This window comes from Carlito syrichta, unplaced genomic scaffold, assembly GCF_000164805.1.
Source record: "Carlito syrichta isolate Samal-C Ts95f unplaced genomic scaffold, Tarsius_syrichta-2.0.1 Scaffold254042, whole genome shotgun sequence".
NCBI lineage: Eukaryota > Metazoa > Chordata > Mammalia > Primates > Tarsiidae > Carlito > Carlito syrichta.
Window position 1 is genome coordinate 73,243 of NW_007198138.1, and position 24,152 is coordinate 97,394.

The following is a 24,152-nucleotide window of genomic DNA, read 5'->3' on the forward strand; positions in this document are numbered from 1 at the left end:
TGCGCTCCCGCGGCGGTGCGGCCGGCGACTGTGTGCTCCGCCCGCGCCCCGGAAGTGCCGCGGCGCCAGGCTCGCTTTCGCTTTCCTCCCTCGGCTCAGTCCCCGCCGGCCGCCAGCAGGACCGGGAAATTCGCGAGCGGCGGGGCGTGAGTTGGGTCTCCTCTGCTCCAGATCTGAGTCTCAGTATAGCTTAAAAAGCCAAAACGCCGGCGCCCCTACGGCTCAGCTGGAAAGGATCGCTGCCCTGAGGGCTTCCTCTTCTAAAAGTGTTATCACATTGAGTCTGGCTTAAATAAACATACACAGACGCAGAATTAACCGATCCCGAATCCGGTTGCCAGTAGCAAGCCTTTATTTAGCACCCATGGGGTACAGAGCACCATACAAAATGAGGTTTTCGGTGCATGTAACAAATATACATTTAGGCAACAGAAATGCATATAATTACAGTTTTAAAAGTTGTTTTGGAAAAGCTGTATATACAGTTGGTTTGCTGAGAAATTAGTCAAAGGAAAACTTCTGGATCTCATGCACTTCCAGTAGGTTGCAAAGAGGAAAGAATGCAAACTGGGGATAGCAGTAGAGAAAAACAGTTTTAAAAAGGACAATTGGGTAGTCTTGACAAATAGATGAATTACAGAAGGAGTGTGGGGGCTGCAAAACAGAGAAATGAGCAGGCCCTATGGCCCTGTTTTTCTGTCCTCCAGGCAGGAGGATGTGAACGTATTCCTTGCCAGGCCAAAATGAAAAGTCGTAAAGAGACTGACATCCGGGGTTCTCCAGCAAAATAACTCAGGTAGGTCACAGTAAAGCAAAGAGCTCTTTACCACTCTCAGCTTACAATAAGCTTTTTGGTATTCCACTCTTGAGTAAACTACCAAGATCACTAACTCTGAGGAAAGATCAAATAAAAGCAAACTATAAAGTGAAAGATCAAGTAAAAGCAAACATACAGGAAAAACAAACCTTGGAGGACAGAGAATATGCAGAAATAAGAGAAAAAAACACAGATATCAATGCATGTATGTATGTGTATATATATTTGTTTGAAAGGTAACCAAGCTAAACTCAAAATCAAGTCCAAAAATAAAATAAAAAAGTCAGACGCAGTGGCACATGCCAGAGGTTCAGCACTTTGAGAAGCAGATGCAAGAGGACTGAGTCCACTGGTTCTGGACCAGCCTGTCCAACTTTGTGAGACCTCGTCTCTACAAAAACAAAACAAAACAAAAAACTAGCCAGGTGGTATGATAAGGTGCACCTGTGGTTCCAGCTGCTCGGAAGGCTGAGGTGGAAGGATCACCTGAGCCCAGCTGTTTGAGGCTGCGGTGGCACTCGAGCCAGGGTGACAGTGGACTCCTACAAAAAAAAACAAAACAAAAACTTATAATCCCCCTTAAAACCCAGAATTACTTTTTTTTTGAGTTGGAGTCTCACTCTGTCGCTCAGGCTGGAGTGCAGTGGCACCCTCACGGCCACCGCAGCCTCAACCTGCCTTAGGCAATCCTTCTGCCTCAGGCTTCCAAGTAGCTGGGACTACGCCACCATGCCCAGCTACAGAATTACTTTTAATTACTCCTTTTCAACTTGGTTTCCCATCCTAGTTCCAAGAGGAAGTTCCTGGCAGCCGAATTTACATTTTCTTTCTTTTTGAGTTGGAGTCACTCTCACCCAGGCTGGAGTGCAGTGGCATGCTCACGGCCACAGCAGCCTCAACCTACAGGGCTCAGGCGATCCTTCTGCCTCAGCCTTCCAAGTAGCTGGAGCTATAGACATATGCCACCACGTCCAACTAATTTTTTGATTTATTGTAGAGATGAGGTCTCACCAAGTTGCCCAGGCTGGTCTCGAACCCCTGGGCTCAGATAATCCTCACGCTTCGGTTTCCCAAAGAGCTGAGATTACAGGCTTGAATCATGGTGCCCGGCCTCAAACATACATTCTTCTCCAAAATTAGTTTTGACTCTTGGGGCTTCCCTTTTCTACTGGATGACCAGAGCTAGGTAACCTTAAAGCAAAGTGGTAATTCTTTCCCTTTTTCTCTAGAAAAACAATTAGCAAATCATACCCAGGACATACCAAGAGGCTGTTTCAGATTTTGCAGCTGAGAATTGTTTTGTTTTCTTGTGTTTTTTAAGTGAAATGCTTACCCAACACAATTTCTTCAGGTCTATATAAGCCAAGTTTAATAGTTTCTAGGTTTCCTTTTCTTATAGCTCTACTCTATCTAGTACAAAAATTGTCGATATTCCTCCAGGTTTTTAGTCCCTTTTCTCCTGTCTATATGTATTGAAAGAGTGAAGAAAACCTATGGAAAAGAAGATTAATCAGAAAGAATGTGCCAGAACCTTACTTATAAAAGAGGTTCTATTTCCACTCAAATGGTTGATGGGACATATGTTTCATGGAATCAGATATAGTTTCTCCAACATGTGTTAAAATACTTGGGAATAATATGCATAAGATTAGTTCTACATATTCTTCAGGCTCTGTTGCCTACCTTGTTGCTCACAATGGTAAATTACTTGTCAGTAATTAAAAATCAATTTTGTAAGCAAAGACACAAAATTTGGCCCTTTGGAGCATGAGCTAAAAGATAATAGTCACAAAAGCAATTAGAAACAACTGAGTTCTTTTATGACATTTGTTTCTCATAATATATAATTTATAAATAAATTACAAACTATACAGAGGTATTTCATATAAAATATACACTTTCACCTAGTCATGTAAAGTTGAACAGCAGTAAGAACAAGAGATACACTATGGGTATGAAAATGTCCTTATTTTGTTCTGGTATTTCAAAATCAATAAAATTAGAAATAAATATGACAATGGAAACTGAATTACTTTGATAGACTTAAATCTAAATTAATTCCACTGATGACTGAGGGTTCTCTTACATGGCTTTAATTTTGGCCTGATAAACTAGTTTCATGAACAGGCATTAGCTACACATTTATAATATTTTTTTTCTACATTTATTAACCCCACATTGGCAGAAGATTTCTTTCTCAGGCATAGTCCCTGCTTCATAACCATAATCCCAAGTTAGCTCTGTTCTTGCTTTCACATACCTAGAAAGTAGATTTAAAAACAATCACAAAATACCCTAAAAACCAAATGAGTCACACTTGATTATATCAGTTTTCTTATTAACATCGTAACAATCCTCAAAAATATGATCTATTCTCTTATCCAGCACTCAGTAATTAGGAATGACCTTTTATTAAGACTAATTATTTGAGTTTTATTTCAAATCTCCCAAAACCATAAGGAACCTGTCAACATGAAGAAGGCAGTACATTTTGCAAACAGTGGTACCCAGTGATGTGTCTGAGGTGTGCAGTATGGAAGTAGTCAGGGAATAGCTCTGACTTAAATATTTAGCATGCATCATTTATACCCTGAATTAAACTGGGTATAATCTGACATCCTTAGCGCTTTCAGGCATTTATACCCTGAATTAAACTGGGTGATAATCTGACATCCTTAGCCCTTTCAATTCTAAGTGGGAATAAGAATTGAAATTTTAGGTGTTTGAGATCTTATTAACTAGGAACAGTTTAGGAGAACTGAATATTCTAGAGTATCAGATAACTGGGGCTATAGTATTCATCATCTTTTTATATTTTCCTATTGTTATTTTTTAAATCACAATTTCAGAATTAAATCATCTATGCAAGAGCAAGTTCAAACCTGTTGGTGAAGAATGCCATCAACGGAAAATTCCTGTTGTGTGTTTCTACAAAAACACTCTGTACCAAGAGATTTGGGCAACAACTATGCTGTTAAAAAAAAATTAAACACAATGGTTAGAATGAGCATTAAGTTTGATGCCTTGTGCTTTAAAGCATTAGATTACCATTCTGTTTCTAACATATCTCACTGATGTTGTTTCTTTCTCTTTTTTTGCTAATATATAAAAGATCATAGCTCATGATAGTTCTATTAATAGCAGGAACTCATTCAGAAAAGCTGTGCTCTGACATTCATAACTTACTGGTGGAGATGCAAAAATGGTAAAATCCCTATAAAATCTGTCATTATTATAAAGGTATTTATTTTTGGATTCTGCAATCCTACATTTAGAAATATATTCTACAGATTAATCTGTATATGTATCTATGTGTAAGATTATTCATTGTTTTTAATGGTAAAAGTTTGGAAATAACACAAATATCTCCTGAAAGAGAACTGGTTAAATAAGCTTCGGCACATCCACACAATGGAATTCCATGCACCTATAAACAAAAACATACAAACAAAAAGAATGAAGAGGGCTGAGTGCGGTGGCTCACATTTATAATCCCAGCACTTTGGGAGGCTGAGGTGGGAGGATCACTTGAGCCTAGGAGTTTGAGACTAGCCTAAGCAACATAGCAAGACCTCATCTCTACAAAAAAAATTTAAAAATTAGCCAGGCATGGCCGGGCGCAGTAGCTCAGCCTGTAACCCCAGCATTTTGGGAGGCGGAGGTGGGAGGATTGCCTGAGCCCGAGGGTTCAAGACCAGCCTAGGCAACTTGGTGAGACCTCATCTCTACAATAAATCACAAAAATTAGCCGGGCGTGGTGGCATGTGTCTGTAGTACCAGCTACTTGGAAGGCTGAGATGGAAGGATTGCCTGAGCCCAGCAGGTCAAGGCCGCGATGGCTGTGAGCATGCCACTGCACTCCAGCCTGGACAGTAGAGTGAGACTCCAACTCAAAAAAATAAACAAAAATAAAAATTAGCCAGGTATGGTGGCACGTACCTGTAGTTCCAGCTACTTGGGAGGCTGAGGTGGAAGGATCTCTTGAGCCCAGAAGGTTGAGGTTGCCATGAGCTGTGACTGTGTCACTGCATTCTAGCTAGGGTAACATACTCTGACTCAAAACGAACTAACAAACAAATAAGCAAAAAAAACCCAAACAAACAAAAAAAACAAATAGAATGAGGAGCTCTCTGTGTATTGATATGGAAAAATCTCCAGAATACACTGTTAATTTAAAAAGCAAAGTAGGATAGTGAATAAAACATGTTATCTTTTATGTAAAGAGGGAGAAATAATTTGCTGAAAGAAACAGAAGAAAACCCAAGAAACGAATAAAAATGATTACCTATGGAGATGGTATAGCAGGGGCAGGGGGAATGGGAGCATAGTACTTTTCAAGGTATAGCTGTTTCTTTTTGTAACAAAACAACGTTTTCAGAAAAAAGTTTAATATAAAGAATGTACACAACCCAATGCTTATATCACCGCAAAAAAACAGGCACACTGGAGAGGAGATGTGTATACTCAACTGATTTCTCTGCTGAACACAGCCATTATGTCTCTTCGTTCCAAGGCTTCTACCTAGATAATACTACTTCCATATATATAAAATAAAATTTTTTTTTCTTTTTTAAGTAGGAGTCTTATTGTATTGCCCAGGTTGGAGTGCATGCTCACGGTCACCACAGTCTCGATATGCTAGGCTCAGGTGATCCTTCCGCCTCAGCCTTCCAAGTAGCTGGAACCACAGGTACATGCCACCATGCCTAGCTAATTTTTGGGTTTACTGTAGAGACAAGGTCTTGCCAAGTTGCCCAGGCTTGTCTCAAACCCCTGAACTCAGGCAATTCTCTTGCCTCCACCTCCCAAAGTGATGAAATTACAGGCGTGAACTACTGTGCCCAGCTTATTTCCTTATATTACTACCATTCCAATATTGCTCTGACTGCCATCTCCACACATTCATTTATCACAAGATCCACGAAGGGAACAAATCTCTGGACATGTATGCCTCAATTTAATTTCAATGATAACTTCTTGTTCATACATGTTTTTTCAATTTGGGCAGGTGAGCTGGAAAACCTTTTGATACGTTTAAATACTTTTATTATACAGTATTTCCTATAGGTTTTTAAAGCAAATACTTAACTATGTGCTAGGCACTGTTTTAAGGACTTTATGTTAATTCATTTAATTCTCACAGCATCCTGAGACATTATTATTTTTCCCATAGAGGTGGAAAATGAGGCATCAGAGGTCAAGTAATATGCCCAACAGTCATACAAGTGGAGGACTAGAACTCTAACCCAGGAAGTCTGGCTTTAGAGTCTGTTTATCATATTTTCTTAATGATTTTGTTAAGAAACACAGACAAACAGCTGTATAGAAACAGGACTCTTCAATAGTGGAAAACTGCCAGGGGAGGGGGGGTGGGATTGGCAGTTGAGGGAAACTGCTAGGGAGGGAGGGGCACACCTCATCAACAAGGGTACCTGCATAATCAACGTTTGTATACCTAACCCTGAATTTTACCCCACATCTTTAAAATTAAAGAAAAAAAAAAAAAAGAAATAGGAATCTTAGCCCCATACTCACATTAAGGAAACGGCCCACATTTCCTTCTTTTGTGGCATCCAATAAAAACACATTCCCTTTATTGGACTTCGTTAAAGAATCTGATGAAGTATTCTTGGTTTCACTTGGCAACTCTTCATCACAAAAAATCTGCTGCTTTTGGCATGGTGGAGGTTGTTCCTCTTGGGGTTTTCGTATTTTAGCCTCAAAGTCCTTGTTAATATTCTGATTAACCAATGTGGTTGCTTGGTTATATCTGCTCCCTGGGGGAGTTTCCTTTCTACATTTAGTGATATCTATGACATCTGATTCAATCAGCAGATTGTCTTCAGAATCTTCAACTTGGTTTGAACTTGAGTCCTCTAATAAACATTTTGGAAGGAAATGTCAGGAAATACACTTGGCTGAGCAATACTGCTGAAATTAACAACACGAATTAGATACTATTTTCTTTAATTATCATTAATTCTTATAATGAGTTAGGTAGGTAGTATTATTTTATTTTTTATTTTTTTTGAGTTGGAGTAAACTCTGTTGCTCAGGCTGGAGTGCAGTGACACACTCCCGACCACTGCAGCATCGACCTGCTGGACTCAGGAGATCCTTCTGCCTATCCTTCCAAGTAGCTGGAACTATAGGCGCGCACTACCATGCCCAGCTAATTTTTTATTTTATTGTAGAGACAAGGTCTCACCATGTTGCCTAGGCTAGTTTCGAACCCGTGGGCTTAGGCAATCCTCTCACCTCGGTCTCCCAAAGTGCTGGGATTATAGGCTTGAGTCACCGTGCCTGGCCTGGTATTATTATTATTATTATTATTTTTCTTGAGTTGGAGTCTCACTCTGTCGCCCAGACTGGAGTGCAGTGGCACACTCCCGGCCACTGCAGCCTCGACTTGCTGGGCTCCGGTGATCCTTCCACCTCAGCTTTCCAAGTAGCTGGAACTACAAGTGCGCACTACCACGCCCGGCTAATTTTTGATTTATTGTAGAGATGAGGTCTTGTTAAGTTGCCCGGGTGGGTCTCGGACCCGCAGGGTCAGGCAATTCACTCACCTCGGCCTCCCAAAGCACGGGATTACAGGGTGAGCCACCGAGCCCGACCAGTATTATTTTAATTGTACAAATGAAAACTGAGTCTCTGAAAAGTTAAGAGATTCACCTGACCCAAAATAATGACAAACCCAGAAATGTTTGGCTCCCAATATCTGTTTTCTTTCTACCACATGACAATGCCTTTTTATGACTCTATATATGTTTCCTCAATACTATATTTAATTTCTACTCTTTTTTTTGAGTTGGAGTCTTACTGTCACCCAGGCTGGAGTGCAGTGGCATGCTCACGGCCACCGTAGCCTTGACCTGCTGAACTCAGGTGATCCTTCCGCCTCAGCCTTCCAAGTAGCTGGAATCACAGGTGTGCACCACCATGCCTGGCCAATTTTTTGATTTATTGTAGAGATGCGGTCTTGCCAAGTTACCCAAGCTGGTCTCGCACCAGTGAACTCAGATAATCCTCTCGCCTCTGCCTCCCTAAAGTGCTGGGATTATAGGCATGAGCCACCACACCTGGCTCTACTCTTAACAAACTAATTTTCTTTTCTTTAACCCTAGAATCTGCATTTAAGTATATTCTAAACAGATGTAACAGAGTGAGTGTTTCAGAGGCACTCTAGGCCTTTACAAAGCAAATAAAAGGCCTGAGAAGACTCAGTCTGAATCACCCTCCCCAGGGCCCAACAATGACAAGTGTACTGCTAGGGGTTTTGTAAACATCAGTGTTTGCTGTTTTGCCAAATGACCATTCATTACATTTTTATAAACAATTAATAGTTTAAAAGTGGATGTACTGCTTAATCATTTTTCTTATCCAATAAGGAAAATAACTTTTTGACAGCCTTTAAAAGTATGAATGCATTTCACACAGAATAAGTAATATCATTTATTTAAAAAATGCCACTCATGCCACCTAACTCAGTGACACAAAAAAATTATATTTATTTTTCTAAAATTAAGGCTCTTGGTTGGGTACAGTGGCTCATGCCTATAATCTCAGCACTTTCGGAGATTGAGGTAGGGTGATTGCTTGAGCCCAGGAGCTCGAGACCAGCCTGGGCAACATGGTGATACTCTGTCTCTACTAAAAATAAAAAAATTAGCCAGGCAAAGTAGCATGTGACAGTAGTCCTAGCTATTTGGGAGGCTGAGGCAGGAGTATCAAGATGGCCCGAGCCCAGTTCAAGGCTATATCAAACTATGATCATGCTACTGCACTCCAGCCTGGGCTGCAGAGCAAGACCTTGTCTCTAAAACAAAACCAACAAATAAAATTAAGGCTCTTGATTTAATCATTATTTTTGCTGACTGCTATTCCTATATGTACTCATGGGGAGTAGGGGATGCAGGGGAGAGAAGAAACAGCAGTGGCTGGCCAATTCTTCATAAAAGGACATCTTTCAGTAATATCTCCCCACTAAGGGACACCCTGAAATGCAAAAGCACCAAAATAAGGTTTGTCCACTTGTATTAACTATGGCAGGGATGGGTAACTCTGAAGGACAGACACTCGGGGTAGCAATACTTTAGCCTTTTGCTAGAGTCATGCTGAACAGTCTCTGCAGCATTGGTTAGACTATTGCAGGAGAGTGATATGCCTTTATTTTTTCTAGGAGTCCAAAACACGGAGTTAGAAAGTGGCTGCTTTGGACAGTGCTTCCAAAGTCACAGACAACAATGCTGGATCACATAGAATCAGAATTGTCCATCTGACCTCTTCTGCCAGGCATCAAGTCACTGTTGGCAACTGGACCAGAGGTTAGCAAACTTCTGTAAAGGGCCCACCAGCAAATATTTTTGGGTTTGCTGGTCATGTGATTTCTGTTGTAACCATTCAACTATGCTACTGTAGTATGAAAGTTGGCAATATGCAAATGTTAATTGGCTGTGTTCTAATACTGTGTACTAATACACAGTAATAAACTATATTTATGAACACTGAAATTATAATTTTATATAGTTTTATGTAATTTTATATAATTTTCACATGTCACAAAATATTATTTGCCCTCTAATTTTTTTCTATTTAAAAATGTAAAAACGAATCTAAGCTCACATGCCATATTTGACAGGTGGTGAGCCAGAGTTAATTTACAAACAACAGCTTGCCCACCTGGGATCTAGGCAAGTTAAACTTTTGTGACAAATGCAGAATGTCTGTTATGATATCTGAAAAAATGAGTCACATGTATTGAGCAAGAGACAAGTAGAAAAGGAAGATGATCACAGAATGAAACAAAGCCTACTTTGTGCTCCTTCAGCTGTAGAGTTCAGATGTCCTTGAGTTGATTTAAATCCATCATTATCTTCTAAGGTGATAGACTCCAAGGAAACAGAGTCCTTAAAAAAACAAGAAAGATGTCTTTACTTTCTAGGTCAGGAAAAAACAGGCCTCTTTCATCAAGTGTCGATATTCACAGCTTGTATGTAGTAGATTAGTTTTGAAAAGCCTCATAGCTGACATCATAAGCAGTCTTTAAACTCATGGAGCCAGTCAGGCATGGTAGCCCACGGCTCACGTCTGTAATCCCAGCACTTTGGAAGACTGAGGTGAGAGGACTGCCCAAGCCCAAGGGTTCGAGTCCAGCCTGGACAATTTGGCAAGACCTTGTCTCTACAATAAACCAAAAATTAGCCAGCCGTGGTAGCCCACGGGTTTGAAACCAGCCTGAGCAACTTGGTAAGACCTCAACTCTACAATAAATACAAAAATTAGCTGGGTGTGGTGGTACGTGCCTGTAGTTCCAGCTATTTGGAAGGCTGAGGTGGGCTCAACAGGTTGAGGCTGAGGTAACCATGAGCATACCACTGCAACTCCAGCCTGGGTGACAGTGAGACTCTGACTCAAAAAAAAAAATTGACTTCAATTCTATGTGATATTGAGATGTGCAAAGATAAAAACATTCACTGGCTAGTTACTACTTCAAAAAAAAATTAAAGAATTTACCTGTCTTTATGCATTGTAGACATTGCATTTAATGCCTGGCACCCAAGTAAGTGCTCAATAAATGTTGATCATTATTACACTATTTACATTCTCAGTATTTGAATTGTCAAGACTTATTGAGACCATGCTGGTGCCAAGCATGGTGCTAAGCAGTTTCTGATGTCTATCTCATTTAAACTTGATAACTCTAAGACAGATACTATTATCCTTTCATAGATAAAAGAAATGGCTGGGCATGGTGGTTCATGCCTGTAATCCCTGCATGAATCCCTTGGGAGGCTGGGACAAGAGGATCGCTTGAGCCCAGGAGTTTGAGAGCAGTCTAAGTAACATAGGGAGACATCTTCTCTACCTGCCCCCACCAAAAAAAAAAATGCATGCATGGAGATGTCATCTAGTTAGCAGGTCTGTGTGGCCCCATGGCCCAATCTTTTCATAATTATGTGATACTGAGGAGGCATTTACTGTACTATTACTAGTCAGAGAGCAAATATTTGCTTGACACCTACAGCAGAGTTTTTATTTTTCATCAAAAAGTTTAAAGTAAACTAGAATTATGTCTCCCTCTGTTCTTTTTCCTATATCTTTCTCTGCTTCTAATTTTTAGTCTCTGACTAGTCTTCTCAGTTCAGAGTGTTCCATTGAGGTTACCATGTAAAGTAGTGTTTTCTGGATAATTCTTTTTTTTTTTTTTTTTTGAGTCGTAGTCTCACTCTGTCGCCCAGACTGGAGTGCAGTGGCCGCTCCCGGCCACCGCAGCCTCGACCTGCTGGGCTCCGGCGATCCTTCTGCCTCAGCCTTCCAAGTAGCCGGAATTACAGGCATGTGCTACCATGCCCGGCTGATTTTTTTATTTATTGTAGAGATGAGGTCTCGCTGCCCAGGCGGGTCTCGAACCCGTGGGGCTCAGGCAATCCACTCACCTCAGCCTCCCAAAGGCGCGGGATTACAGGCTGAGTCCCCGAGCCAGGCTGTGGATAATTCTTTCATGAAATTGCGCCTCTTCTTTCTCCTACATCTGAAAACCTCCTTCTCTTTAACCTAAATTACTCAGTCCTTTTCATTATTATATGTCACTATTTTTTATTTTTTGAGTTGGAGTCTTATTCTGTTGCCCAGGCTAGAGTCAGTAGCACACTCATAGCCACCGCAGCCTTGACCTGCTGGGCTCAGGCAATCCTTCCGCCTCAACTTTCCAAGTAGCTGGAACTATAGGCATGTGTAATCACACCTGGCTAATTTTTTTGATTTACAGTAGAGATGAGGTCTCACCAAGTTGCCCAGGCTGGTCTCGAACTCGTGGGTTCAGGCAATCTGCTCACCTCGGCCTCCCAAAATGCTGGGATTATAGGCATGAGCCACCACACCTGGCCTATATGTCACTATTAACTCTTGAACACTTAAGCTTTTCTCACAAATTTTCAGAGTGGGACAGTTCTTAGTCTCAGTGGACATACTGACAGATCATCTATCTAAGCTGGCAACAAGCCAACTGCCATGGATGCTACTAAAGAAATAAAACATAGGCCTAACACTTCCACAGTTGACCCATTCCGAAACAATGAAAGAAATTCTACAGTCTTAAGTAACACAAACATTCTCATCTAAATAAAAGTTAGAAAGGTCAGGCAGTAGTTTATATTCTCAGAAGGGTATCATCTATATTTTGTAGTTTTTATCACCTTTCTCCCATTGCGTTGAAAAATGGCTGTCTTAGATGTAGGACTTCTAATAACTGAATGATATTGAATTCTTGAAATATTGTTATACTTCATTTCCCTGAAAAAGAAAAAAAAGTTATTCTGTATATACTAAAAATTCTCCTTATTGGACCTTGAAATGTAGATATCACTATTACATAAATGTCCATGAATGTCCATGATTATTAGATATTAAGTAAAAAACATCTATGACCACCCCTCATTGAAAAAAGGACATATAATCATACTTAAAGTCAATGATTTTTAAGTATGTTAAAAAAAAGGAATTTTTTTAAGCTTTGCAGTTAGGCTAATAGTATAAAACAAAAAGGACAGCAAAACTTATGGCATCCATAAAAATCCTGATTAAAGTCATATAAGGTAAAATTCCAGAAATGGGACACCAAGGAAAGTATGCTGGCTAGCTTTATTTTTTCCCCTCTTTTATTTTAAAGATGTGGGGTACAATTCAGGGTTAGGTACATAAGTGCCTATCGTACAGGTAAAGTTTGGGTGCCCTAATTGATATTATGTGCACCCTCCCCCCAGCAGTGTTCTACTACTGCCAATCCCTTTCTTATAATATTATGAACTGGCTAGCTTTTTGAGTGTCCTTGATTTCTCAGTGTTAAAGGTATAACCGTGAAGCAAGATGACATATAGAAGTGGGGGAAAATTAAGCAAGAGAGGAAGGAGAAAAAACCATTTTTAATAAAAAGTTAGATTTCCTCTGGGTTCCTAAGCTCTTACTTACGTAATAAGCTCTTTGGGATTATTATAGAACTTTGGTGGACATTCCTCAGTTTTAACACTTCTAGACTGTGTTTCCAAGTCTAATGGAATAACTTCAACCTCACAATCAGAACATGCAACTTCCATTTTCCTTTTTTTCGAAAACATATTTTTCATAGTATTCTCTTCTTTTCCATTTTCATCAATTGCATTAGGTTTCTCAGTGTTAGCTCTACCGAGTAATCTTCCTAAAAGAGTTTGAACAAAACAGAAGATTACATAATTGCTAACAACAAACAAACATCTCTATTTCTGCATTAGGTTAAAGAACTTTGTACTGTTTACTTTATTTCTAGAATGAAGATAAACACATTAAGTCATTCTAGAAAATTGTTGTAAAATAAACAAAGGTCAATGAGGGAACTCTTGTCTTCCAATGTATATATATTGGATACTATATGTATAGTATATTATACTATCTAACCATTTGTCTGTTTTGGTATTATACAAAAGAAAAGAGATTTAGCTATAATAATATAAAACAAAAATATGGATCATAAAGTATTCTAGAAAATTAGAGAGGTGACCACTAGTCTTAAAATTGTAGCTTTTGTGTCTGGCTAAAAAGGTTTTAGCTGGGCACAGTGGCTCAAGTCTGTAATCCCAGTACTTTGGGAGGTGGAGGTGAAAGGATTGCCTGATTCCAAGGGTTTGAGATCAGCTTAGGCAACTTGGCAAGACCTCGTCTCTACAATAAATCAATAAATTTAGCTGGACCTGGTGGTGTGCACCTGTGGGTGCAGCTACTTGGAAGGCTGAGGCAGAAGGATCACCTGAGCCCAGCAGGTCAAGGCTGAGGTGGCCATGAGTGTGCTACTGCGCTTCAGCCTGGGTAACAGAGTAAGACTCCTACTCAGAAAAAAATAAATAAACAAAAATAAAAATAAAAAAGCTTTATTATTCAAAACTTACACTTTTAAATAAAATTGGCTGTTTAAATATGTGATGATAAGTACCTACTGTTCTCATATTAACTCCTGCATTAAAGTTGTAATCTAAAGATTACACATTTTCTTTCAAGGGGCTCAGAATTATAGTTACCAAGTCAAAATTAGCAGCAGGATATTCTTAGCCATCATTCAATCAGAGAGAACTTAGGTACATTTTCGAGCAATGCAGATAATGCCAGTGATACTTCCTGGAGACAATTTGGGATTTTAGAGACAGTTTTTATCTATGAGTTATTTTGAGACGTATGAGAGAGGGACGTGTAGGCAGGCTGTGTAGTATGTGTCCAAGTGGGGTGTGGCAGGGATCCGTAAGTGCGACTGCGGGCCTCTGCTTGCCCTGCCCTCTCTGAAGTGAAGCTGGACTTTCAAGTGAGGAGGGTTGCTCTGGTCCCTGTTGCCCAGCTACCAAGATTCAGTCCAGCACATTTCCTTTAGGCTGGCTGTAAAGCTGTGTTTCCTAAACTTTCTCACATGCTGGTGTACACAGAAAATAAGGCTTTTTGCCTGACATGCTGGGGGTAGATGGGCAAGATACTGAGACCGAGAAGTTCGGACCTTGGGGCTGTGGTGCTAAGGAATCAGTAACTGCACAACTGTAAGACACTACTTGGGAAGTTTTGCTCTAGAGTATGGGCAACTCTTTGGACTCCCTGCAGTGGAGGGAGCTGCCTAAAATCACTGCCTGAATCATCCCATGAGATGTTTATTACCAAATTAACTTGTTAAATCTAATAATAGCTCAAAACACTGGACAAAATAGTCTTTGATTGCTAACCTTTACCTTAGCAAGCCAGTCATCTAGTTTTTGTTTTTGCTTTTTTTTTTGAGTTGGAGCCTCACTCTGGCGCCCAGACTGGAGTGCAGTGGCCGCTCCCGGCCACCGCAGCCTCGACCTGCTGGGCTCCGGCGATCCTTCCGCCTCAGCCTTCCAAGTAGCCGGAATTACAGGCAAGCGCTACCACGCCCGGCTGATTTTTTTTACTTATTGAAGAGATGAGGTCTCGCTGCCCAGGCGGGTCTCGAACCCGCGGGCTCAGGCAATCCACTCACCTCAGCCTCCCAAAGGCGCGGGATTACAGGCTGAGCCACCGAGCCTGGCTTGTTTTTTTAAGTTTTCTTCCCTTACCCCAAAGCATCCACAGCCATAGAGACAAAACAAGACAAAAGTGCCTTGTACATAACAGGCCATCACGCAATAACCTAGGTTTTATCTCTGAGCCTTTCTTTTCTGGAACATGTGGTACCTCCTAGGGTATCTCATCCCTTCAGTGTTCAATTTCCCAGTCCCTTCCCTTCCTCTGATCCCCTCTTAGATTTTACTTTGCTGTAAGATCTCAAAGGCCCTGACTAGGAAAACGAATATTCAGAAGAGTAGATCCTACTACAGAATAATCTGTAAATAAATCTTTGCTTTACCTGAATAAATGCAAACAAATGTCCCTCTGTCAATGTCATCCAGGCAGCGTACCCCCCATCCCTTCTTCTCAGTTTTGAACACCTGTAGCCTCACTTGAGGACCATGTTGGACAACTCGGTTTTGACATAATCGTCGATTACATTTGCACAACAGGCTGCATTCATAAATGCTGTAATAAAATATGCAAAAGAGAAAATTGGACAACACAAAAAGCAAAAAGCAGTTTATACTGCCACTTCGCTGGCACTGACAACTACCGAGGGAAGATTAAGTCTGAAAGTTCTTAGAGCTAAACTGCCTAGGTTCCCACCACAGCTTCTGTATTTACTAGGTGTGTGACCTTGGATGAGTTATTTAACCTCTCTGTGCTTTCATTTTTCATTTTAAAAATAGAGATTATATAATGGTACCTACTTCAAAGGGCTGTCTTGTGAAGATTAAGCCATCGATATTTACAAGGTACTTAAGACAAAGCTTGGTACAAAGTAAATGTTAGCTTTTTAAGAATGTCTTTTTAAAGGTATTATTATTTGTTAATAACAACCATGAAAGGCTGAAAATTCCCAATTCTCAGATGAGTTTTGCATAATATATTCTCAATAGGGAAATGACTATCCAAAACAGGCTGACCCTAGAGGGGTAAGAGCCAGATCCAAAGCATGTTTACTTTGCATGTTATATGTGTGGTCTCTGAATTCCATTTCCTTGAACAATACACAGGTTTTTTATTCTTTAATAATTTAGATTTTTGGTATTATGAACTGAGATTTAACAATATCTATAAGACTGCAGACCACAATTTTAAAAATACCTACCTTCAAAGATACAAACACCCTGCAACAAATACTCAAGTATCTTACCCAGTAGGTATTTGTCTCTGTAGTCTCTTATATTTATATCCAGTGGTTACTGTATTACTTGACAAGGGACAAGTTTTGGCATTCCTTGCTGTCAGCTGAAGACATGCACATTTTGTACTAAAAAGAAGGCAATGGATGGAGAAGTCAGAATAAAGAAGCACCAAATTAACTAAGATTGTCTTGATAAAAGCATAATTAATGTTGCAAAGGATGCAACAGCATTTAGAATAGTTGTTTGGTTCCTGAACAGTATGGACTTCTTCCCTAAATAGAATAGACCCTTTGAAGGACAACATCTAATATATAAATAACTTTACACTGTACCTCTATTTGCTCATGAAATAAATACTTAAGCCGGGCTCGGTGGCTCAGCCTGTAATCCTGCACTTTGGGAGGCTGAGGTGAGTGGAGTGCCTGAGCCCGTGGGTTCGAGACTAGCCTGGGCAACTTGGCGAGCCCACATCTCTACAATAAATAAAAAAAATCAGCCAGGTGTGGTAGCGCGTGCCTGTAATTCTGGCTACTCGGAAGGCTGAAGCGGAAGATCGCCAGAGCCCAGCAGGTCAGGGTTGCAGTAGTCGGGAGTGTGCCACTACACTCCAGTCTGGGCGACAGAGTGAGACTCCAACTCAAAAAAAAAAAAAAAAAAGAAAGAAATACTTAATTTTATGAGTTTTCCTTAGCTTTTCAAAATGAATTACTTTTCTTTTTTTCTGAGTTAGAGTCTCACTCTGCCGCCCAGGCTGGAGTGCAGTGGCATGCTCTCGACCACTGCAGCCCCGACCTACTGGGCTCAGGTGATCCTTCCACCTCAGCCTTCCAAGTAGCTTGGAACTACAGGCATGCATCACCACTCCTGGCTGGGATTTTTTTTTTTTTTTTAGTTGTAATCTCACTCTGTTGCCCAGGCTGGTGTGCAGTGGCACACTCATGGCCACTGCAGCCTTGACCTGCTGGGCTCAGGCGATCCTTCTGCCTCAGCCTTCCAAGTAGCTGTAACTACAGGCACATGCTACCACGCCTGGCTTATTTTTTAATTTATTGTAAAGACGAGGTCTCACCAAGTTGCCCAGGCTGGTCTTGAACCCCTGAGCTCAGGCAATTCTCTCACCTTGGCATCCCAAAGTGCTGGAACCATAGGCATGAGCCACTGAGCCCGGCCAAAATGAATTAGTTTTATTTCCTATTCAGTAGAAGCTTATTTGTGAAAATTCTGCTAGTTCTTCTCTCCTACAATGGATAAACTTAAGTGTGTCAAATTTGCAAAGGCATAGTTTTACAGATGTCTTAAATTCTCTCTCCAGTGACACAAAAACAGACTGGGGAGATTGATGCTGGGTATCTAGCTACTCAAATCCTTTTTTCATACTGTTGCCAGGCAGAAAACTTGCAACCATAAAATTTAAACTTTCCCTCTAACTAGTTAGATGACTGTCTAAACCTGACAGGGACTCGTAATTCAATAGAGTAAGGATCTCAGCTGTGAACTGGTATGTGATTACTGGTGAGCTGGTTAAAATCTCTGGATCTTAGTCTTCTTTGTTGAACAAGTGACTCTAAGGTCTTTTTCTCTATAATTCTCTTCTGTATTTTCTGTATATACATAATACACATCAGATTGGTGGCTGCTATTTGCAAGAGAAAAAAAATCAACAAATTCATTAATTCGGTTTCTGTTTACAGCTGTAAAAATCTATGGTGGCTCTTTTCCATATGATTGTACGCAATGTTTAAAAAGTATAGAAAAGTACAAATAATAATAGACACCTATATTTCTACCACCCAGAGTTAGTTGTCGGTACTTTATCCAGTCCTTCTTTTTCCTATGTATGTAATTTAAAATATATGCACCATATGTGTGGTCATTAAAAAAGTTAAAACATTACAGAGAAAACAAAACTCTCAAGAGTTTTGGGGTGCTGTCCTTTACACTTTCATATACACATATATCTAGATAATATACTGTATTTTTTCTCATGAAAAAAAACTATAGTTGTTATTCTATGATTGCTACTCTTTTTAAAAAAAAATATAATGTTTCTGAGATCTATCTGTGCTATATACAGATCTGGCAAATTCCTGTTAACTTTTTGACAGTCTTTAGTTACTGCCTACTTGATATACAATTAAGTTGTCTATAGTTTTTCAATATAATAATGTTGCAAGGAGGATCCTTTTTATTTTATTTATTTTTTGAGTCAGAGTTTCACTCTATCATCCAGGCTGGAGTATAGTGGCATGCGCATGGCCACCTCAGCCTCTACCTGCTGGGCTCAGGTGATCCTTCCACCTCAACCTTCAAAGTAGTTGGAACCACAGGTGTGTGCCACCACACCCAGTTAATTTTTTTGATTTATTATAGCGATTAAGTCTTGCCAAGTTCCCTGGGCTCAGGTAATCCTCTTGCCTCAGTCTCCTAAAGTGCTGGGATTACAGGTGTGAGCCACCGTGCCCCCTCCCCCTTTAAAGAGGCAGGGTCTTGCTGTGTTGTCCAGGCTGGAATAAAGTGATATGATTATAGCTCACTGCAGCCTTGAACCCAGTGCTCAAGTGATCCTTCTGCCTTTGCCTCCCAAGTAGCTGGGACTACAGGCATGAGCCACCATGCTCAGTTAATTTATTATTATTATTATTTTTTGTAGAGATGGGGTCTTGCCCAGGCTGGTCCAGAACTCCTAGCTTCAAGTGATCCTTCTGCCTTGGCCTTCCAAAGCACTGGGACTACAGTTGTGAGTCATTATACCCATCAAGTATCCTTATTATTCACATGTGTAAGCATCTCTAAGGTAGCAGCTTTCAAATATTTTTGACCATGACCCACAGTAATAAATACATTTTCGTCATGATCTTGTACAGGCATATATATTTACACACACATATGCATATAAACTGAAACAAACCCTTATGTATGATGCACTTGGGTATTTTCTGTACTATTTAATTTTAAAAAGGCTAATTATAACTCATTAAAAGTGTTTATATCCCACTAAACTTGTCGTTTGGAAAATGATGCTCTAGATAAAAGTACTATTGGTAAAAAAAAAAAAAAAAAAGCAATAAAAAAATATATATCTTAAATTGCTGTGTAATTGGAAAAAAAATCACCCTTTCACTTTAAATGATTAGCTAGGTACAAAATTTTAGTTTTACAATAATCTTCTTTTAGCACTTTACGCTATATGCCATTTTTCTGTCTTCTATTATTTCTGATGAAAAGTATGTTATCAGTCTGTTTGTCCTTTGTATGAAATTTGTCTTTTCTAGCTGATAGCTTTTGGGATTTACCCTTTACTCCAAATATTTTCAAAGCTGCATCATTTTGCATAACTATATATTTAGAACATTAACCCCATTTCGTCTTCTTCATACAGAATAGGCTTTTTCAATTTGAGGACGCCTTTCTTCAATTTTGGAAAATTTTCAGTGATTATCTCTTTGTTATGTCTTTTCCCATTTTCTGTCTTCCTCTCAGATGCATAATGGTATTCCTCATTTTATGCTCCATATTTTTTTAACCTGTAAGTTACTTTCCCCATATCTTTATCTCTTTGCATTCGGAGAGACCTCTTTAGTTCTACTTTACAATTCACTAAGTCTTTTTGAGAGACGGTCTTGCTGTGTTGCCTAGGCCAAAGGGCTGGGGTGCAATTATAGCTCAAGCAAGTCTCCTGCCTCAGTTTCCCAAGTAGCTGGGATTAGAGACACGTGCCTAGCTAATTTAAAAAATTTTTGTAGCGACAGGGTCCAGGCTGGTCTCAAACTCCTGGGCTCAAGCAATCCTCTGGCCTCAGTCTCCCAAAGTGCTGAGATTATAGGTGTGTGCCACAGCACCCAGCCCAATTCAGGAATTCTTTCTTCAATTATACCAACTCTACAATTTCATCCATCTATTTAGTTGTTACCTCAATGACTATGTGTTTTATTTTCCATATTTCCAAATGGCTCTTTCATAAATATCATATTCCTTTTATAATCTCCTTTTCTTGTTTCATGGATGTATGTGTTTTATCTCTTTTGACATTTTAGAAACACCTATTTCAATCAGATTCTACATTTGTCTCTGATTCCTCTGGTGAAAATTCTTTGTACTTGTTGGGACTCATGCTGCTGCCTGCAGTCCTAAATATTTTTGCGTGCTTTAAATGTCTGAGGGCAACCATCTTTGGGGTCCTCTCCCACTGCAGGAGCTTTTTGGTCTTTTTTTTTTTTTTTTTTGAGTTAGAGTCTTATTCTGTCATCCAGGCTGGAGTGCAGTGGCACACTCACCGCCACCACAGCCTCAACCTGCTGGGCTCAGGTGATCCTTCCATCTCAGACTTCCAAGTAGCTGAAACAACCGGTGCGCGCCACCACGCCTGGCTAATTGTTGTTGTTGCTTTTTAATTTATTGTAGAGATGAGGTCTCACCAAGTTGCCCAGACTGGTCTCGAACTCCTGGACTCAGGCAATCCTCTTGCCTCGGCCTCCCAAAGTGCTAAGATTCCAGGCTTGAGCCACTGTGCTCAGCCTTTTCTGTCTTCTTAATAAACTTGTGCTTTCTAACCAAAAAAAAAAGTCTGTTTGAAACCATGCCTCCTGAGGGGTTTACTCCTGTGTACTCTATGTTGGCTGCTTTTTCCATTGCTTTGGTTCTGCCCTATTGGTTTGACAGTTGTGAAACAGATTTTCATTAATACAGTTTCAGGCCTTGAGAAATATTGGCCTAGTTCCCAATCTTGAGCAGGTACCTGTTTCTATCTCCCTGAAGAGCTCAGTGCTCAGATGAAGTAGTTGGGTTAAATTCAGAGGCAATGTTTACAAAATAAAATACATATTTTTAAACAGACTAAAACTTAGCACAGTGAGGGGTTCTCTCTATGAGCGGCTTAAAGCAATTGAGTAACAGTATATTTATAACTCTCATTTCACACCCCAACTAACAGAGGACAGCGAAAATTATTATCTATGCTATTTAAATTATACCTTCCTTTTATTCTTTTTCTTTTGCCTAGTTCAGGTAGCTAAATTTGCACTAAGTTAAATGTAGATATAATCCAGCAACACTCTACATCTGTATACCTACAAATTACATGTATATCATATGTTCTTAAAATGTTTTTTAAAGTTTTAATATATTAGAACATGTTGCCATTTTAAAAATGTAATGTCAATACTGTACTATAATCAAGAGAATACCAGTTATAAGCATCATCACCCTTCAAAAAATTAGCTAGGCAATGATTTTTAATTGTAAAAATGTATTTTTAATTGTGAAATACAACACATAAGACAGTAATAAAGAACATGGGTTCAAACATGGCTCTATAATAAACTCTCCAAATTGACTTCTCTGAGACTCAGTTTCCTTATCTATTACGTGGAGATAATCTACTTCATGGGTTTTTGTTAGGAATCAGAAAATATGTCATGCGTGGTGGTGTCCACTTGAGCCTAGGAGTTTGAGGTTGCAATAAGCTATAATCACATCACTGCACTACTGCCTTGGTGACAGAGTGAGACCCTGCCTCTAAAAACAAAATTGTTTTTAAACTTAAAAAATCATAAAAAAAGAATAAGAATGTAAAGTACTTGTCACAGTGTCTGGTACTATTGAGTGACATTTGTTGTAATTGCTATTATTATGATTATGGTACTAGATTAAAGGAAATATTTATCCTTGGAAGAAATAATGTTCAAATTACTATATTTGGCAAACAGTTTCTTTCCTCTTGCTAATGAAACAATGCATCTTTCCATTTAGACTCTTAGTGAACATATTTTAGAGAGACAGACAGATTAAACTGATACACAGCGGGACTTCTTAACAATTATCCCTATAGTCAGAAGATGCTTTGAAATGCCATGTTTTTTACTCACATGTCTGTGCAGCCCTCAGAACAGTCACATGAATCAGTAAACATGCTGGAAAAGCTGTTGAGATAATATTCCCGTGGCCATATAGTCTTTCTGTACTTAAACTGTGGAAGCTTTCTACTGTCAATTTCATTACAAAAAGAAATAGGTACTGATTCCACTCCATTGCTAATATCCACATCAGAAACAATTTCTTCTTGCTTTGGGTAATTCCGAGTCAATTGAACATAGGTATTGAAAGAAAAGTTATCTGTAAATAAAAAGTTACACTCTGTCTCAAGCAGGTAACGAAAAACTTCCTCCATGTTTCGCAGACTCCTTCCACAGGGGGTTTTATAACTCACGTGGAGTGCTGAAGAATGAGAGTTTGTCTTCGCATGTCGTCTCTGGAAGTGACAATTGATTGGTAGCTGCAGAGGGTTTTCCCCCTTGAAAGTTGATGGCATTTTCATCAGACAGGCACCAAAGCAGTCATGACTTTGGTAAGGTAACTTCAAAGACGATTCTTTTTCTCTAAAGTCTACAGCTTTATTTTCCAGAGAGGAGATTTTCTTATTTTCTGTGTATCTGTTAAAGTAAATAAGTTATTAGTATCTTAAATTTATAGTTCAATTCTCCACTTAAAAAAAAACACTCCATGTTAAGGTGGTATTTATTTCCCATTATCTTCTTAGAGAATATTAAAATAAGCCAGACTCTAAAATAAACATTTTAGGATGTTCTGCAGCCATATAAAGATTATACCTAATTCTTTTATTAATAAAACTTTTTTTAGACACGAGGTCTCACTATGTTGCCCGTGGAGTGCAGTGATTATCCACAGGCGTGATCGTAGCTCACTGCAGTTTCAAACTTCTGGCCTCAAGCAGTCCTCCTACCTCAGCCTCCTGAGTAGCTAAGACTACAGTCATATACTACCACGTTGGCCTTACACCTAAATTCAGAACACTCCAGGAAGCTGCAATTATAACTGTAACTTTCTGCTAGCAGCACCTCGCAAATTTAGAGTTTATTTAGGGCATACACTCAAAAAAGAATTGAGAAAGGTTACTTCTTCATGCATGCTTGGTTCAAGCTCTTTGCCTACAAAAAAAAAAAAAAAGGTAAAGGAAGGCTAGTTGAAGAATTATTAATTTTTCAAGAATCCTTTACATTGTTTGCCTTTGACAATTGTACCAACTGAATTTTTTCCATAATATGTAATCCACCTGGAAATCATACTGATACATCTGTGAATGATGGCAAACTGGCAGAAGAAAATGTGATGATTACTGATTTCAAGGAAAAAAAAAATCTGTGAAAAGATTCCATATGTTTGAAAATCAGGTTTTAAATTTTCAAAAGTAAACTGAGTTTTGTTTTACACAATATTTTCTATCTTCAGGCATATGTTACAAATAAAATAGGTATTTTACAGATTTAAAAATATATATTCACTATATAATGCAGTACTGTGCAATAGAACTTTCTCCATTGTTAGAAGTGGTCTATATTTGGGCTGTCTAATAGGGTAGCCATAAGGAATATGTGGCTACTGAGTACTTTTTAAAATGTCGCTAGTATGACCAAAAAACTGAATTTTAAGTTTCATCTAGTTTTAATTAATTCAAATTTATAAAGCCACATGTAGCTAGCGGCTTCCATACTGAATGTACAGATATAGAGCTTCCCCATCCTGTCTCCAGGTTTATGGTAATCCTCTGTGTGAGTCCACAATTAACTTAGTCTACAAGAGTGAACTTTCCCCCATATGTAGTATATACTAGACCAGTGAACTACTTAAATAAACTGGAACTTATGCAGTAATTTTTTAAGTGATCTTATCATAATAATCTCTGCTATTACAAATCATGTTGAACATAAAAATTTCATACATGTAAAGATATTACTACAGAATATTCCTGAAAATGGGAGTTGCTAGGTCACATGGTAAATGGATTAGTAACTCTGTTAATATTACCAAACTGCTCTCTATAGAGTCAATTCCTTCAGCAACATGAAAGTACTTGCTTTCACAGTTTTACCACTCAAGGAGGTCTTGATACTTTTTAAATCCAATATGGGAAAGAATGTACTGTAATTTATTTGTACACCTTTTAATGTTAGAGATGTTTGTTCCCAATTTACCTCTACTTACTACTTTGATGAACATCCTCAAATGTAAATCTCTGACCAAATTCCTGGGTATTACATAAAGAGACAGTCCTTTAAAAGGAATTATTATTAGCCGGGCATGGTGGTACACTC

General features: G+C 39.2%; 1 protein-coding gene across 2 annotated transcripts in view; it reads right to left on the reverse strand.

Moving 5' to 3' along the window:
• Positions 1-2,299: 2,299 nt before the first annotated feature.
• The window catches only part of SETDB2 (SET domain bifurcated 2), a 63,289-nt gene continuing 41,436 nt past the window's right edge, over positions 2,300-24,152 (reverse strand). The window contains exons 6-14 of one of the 2 annotated variants that reach the window (XM_008052031.1): positions 21,909-22,472; positions 16,053-16,169; positions 15,192-15,361; positions 12,788-13,013; positions 12,016-12,112; positions 9,633-9,726; positions 6,353-6,693; positions 3,700-3,788; positions 2,300-3,077 (exon numbers count right to left, since the gene is read on the reverse strand). In XM_008052031.1, coding sequence (XP_008050222.1) covers positions 2,960-3,077; positions 3,700-3,788; positions 6,353-6,693; positions 9,633-9,726; positions 12,016-12,112; positions 12,788-13,013; positions 15,192-15,361; positions 16,053-16,169; positions 21,909-22,472 — 1,816 coding nt within the window. In that variant the 3' untranslated portion in view covers positions 2,300-2,959. The remainder of the gene's footprint in view (positions 3,078-3,699; positions 3,789-6,352; positions 6,694-9,632; positions 9,727-12,015; positions 12,113-12,787; positions 13,014-15,191; positions 15,362-16,052; positions 16,170-21,908; positions 22,473-24,152) is intronic. The other variant, XM_008052032.1, reaches the window with a different exon arrangement.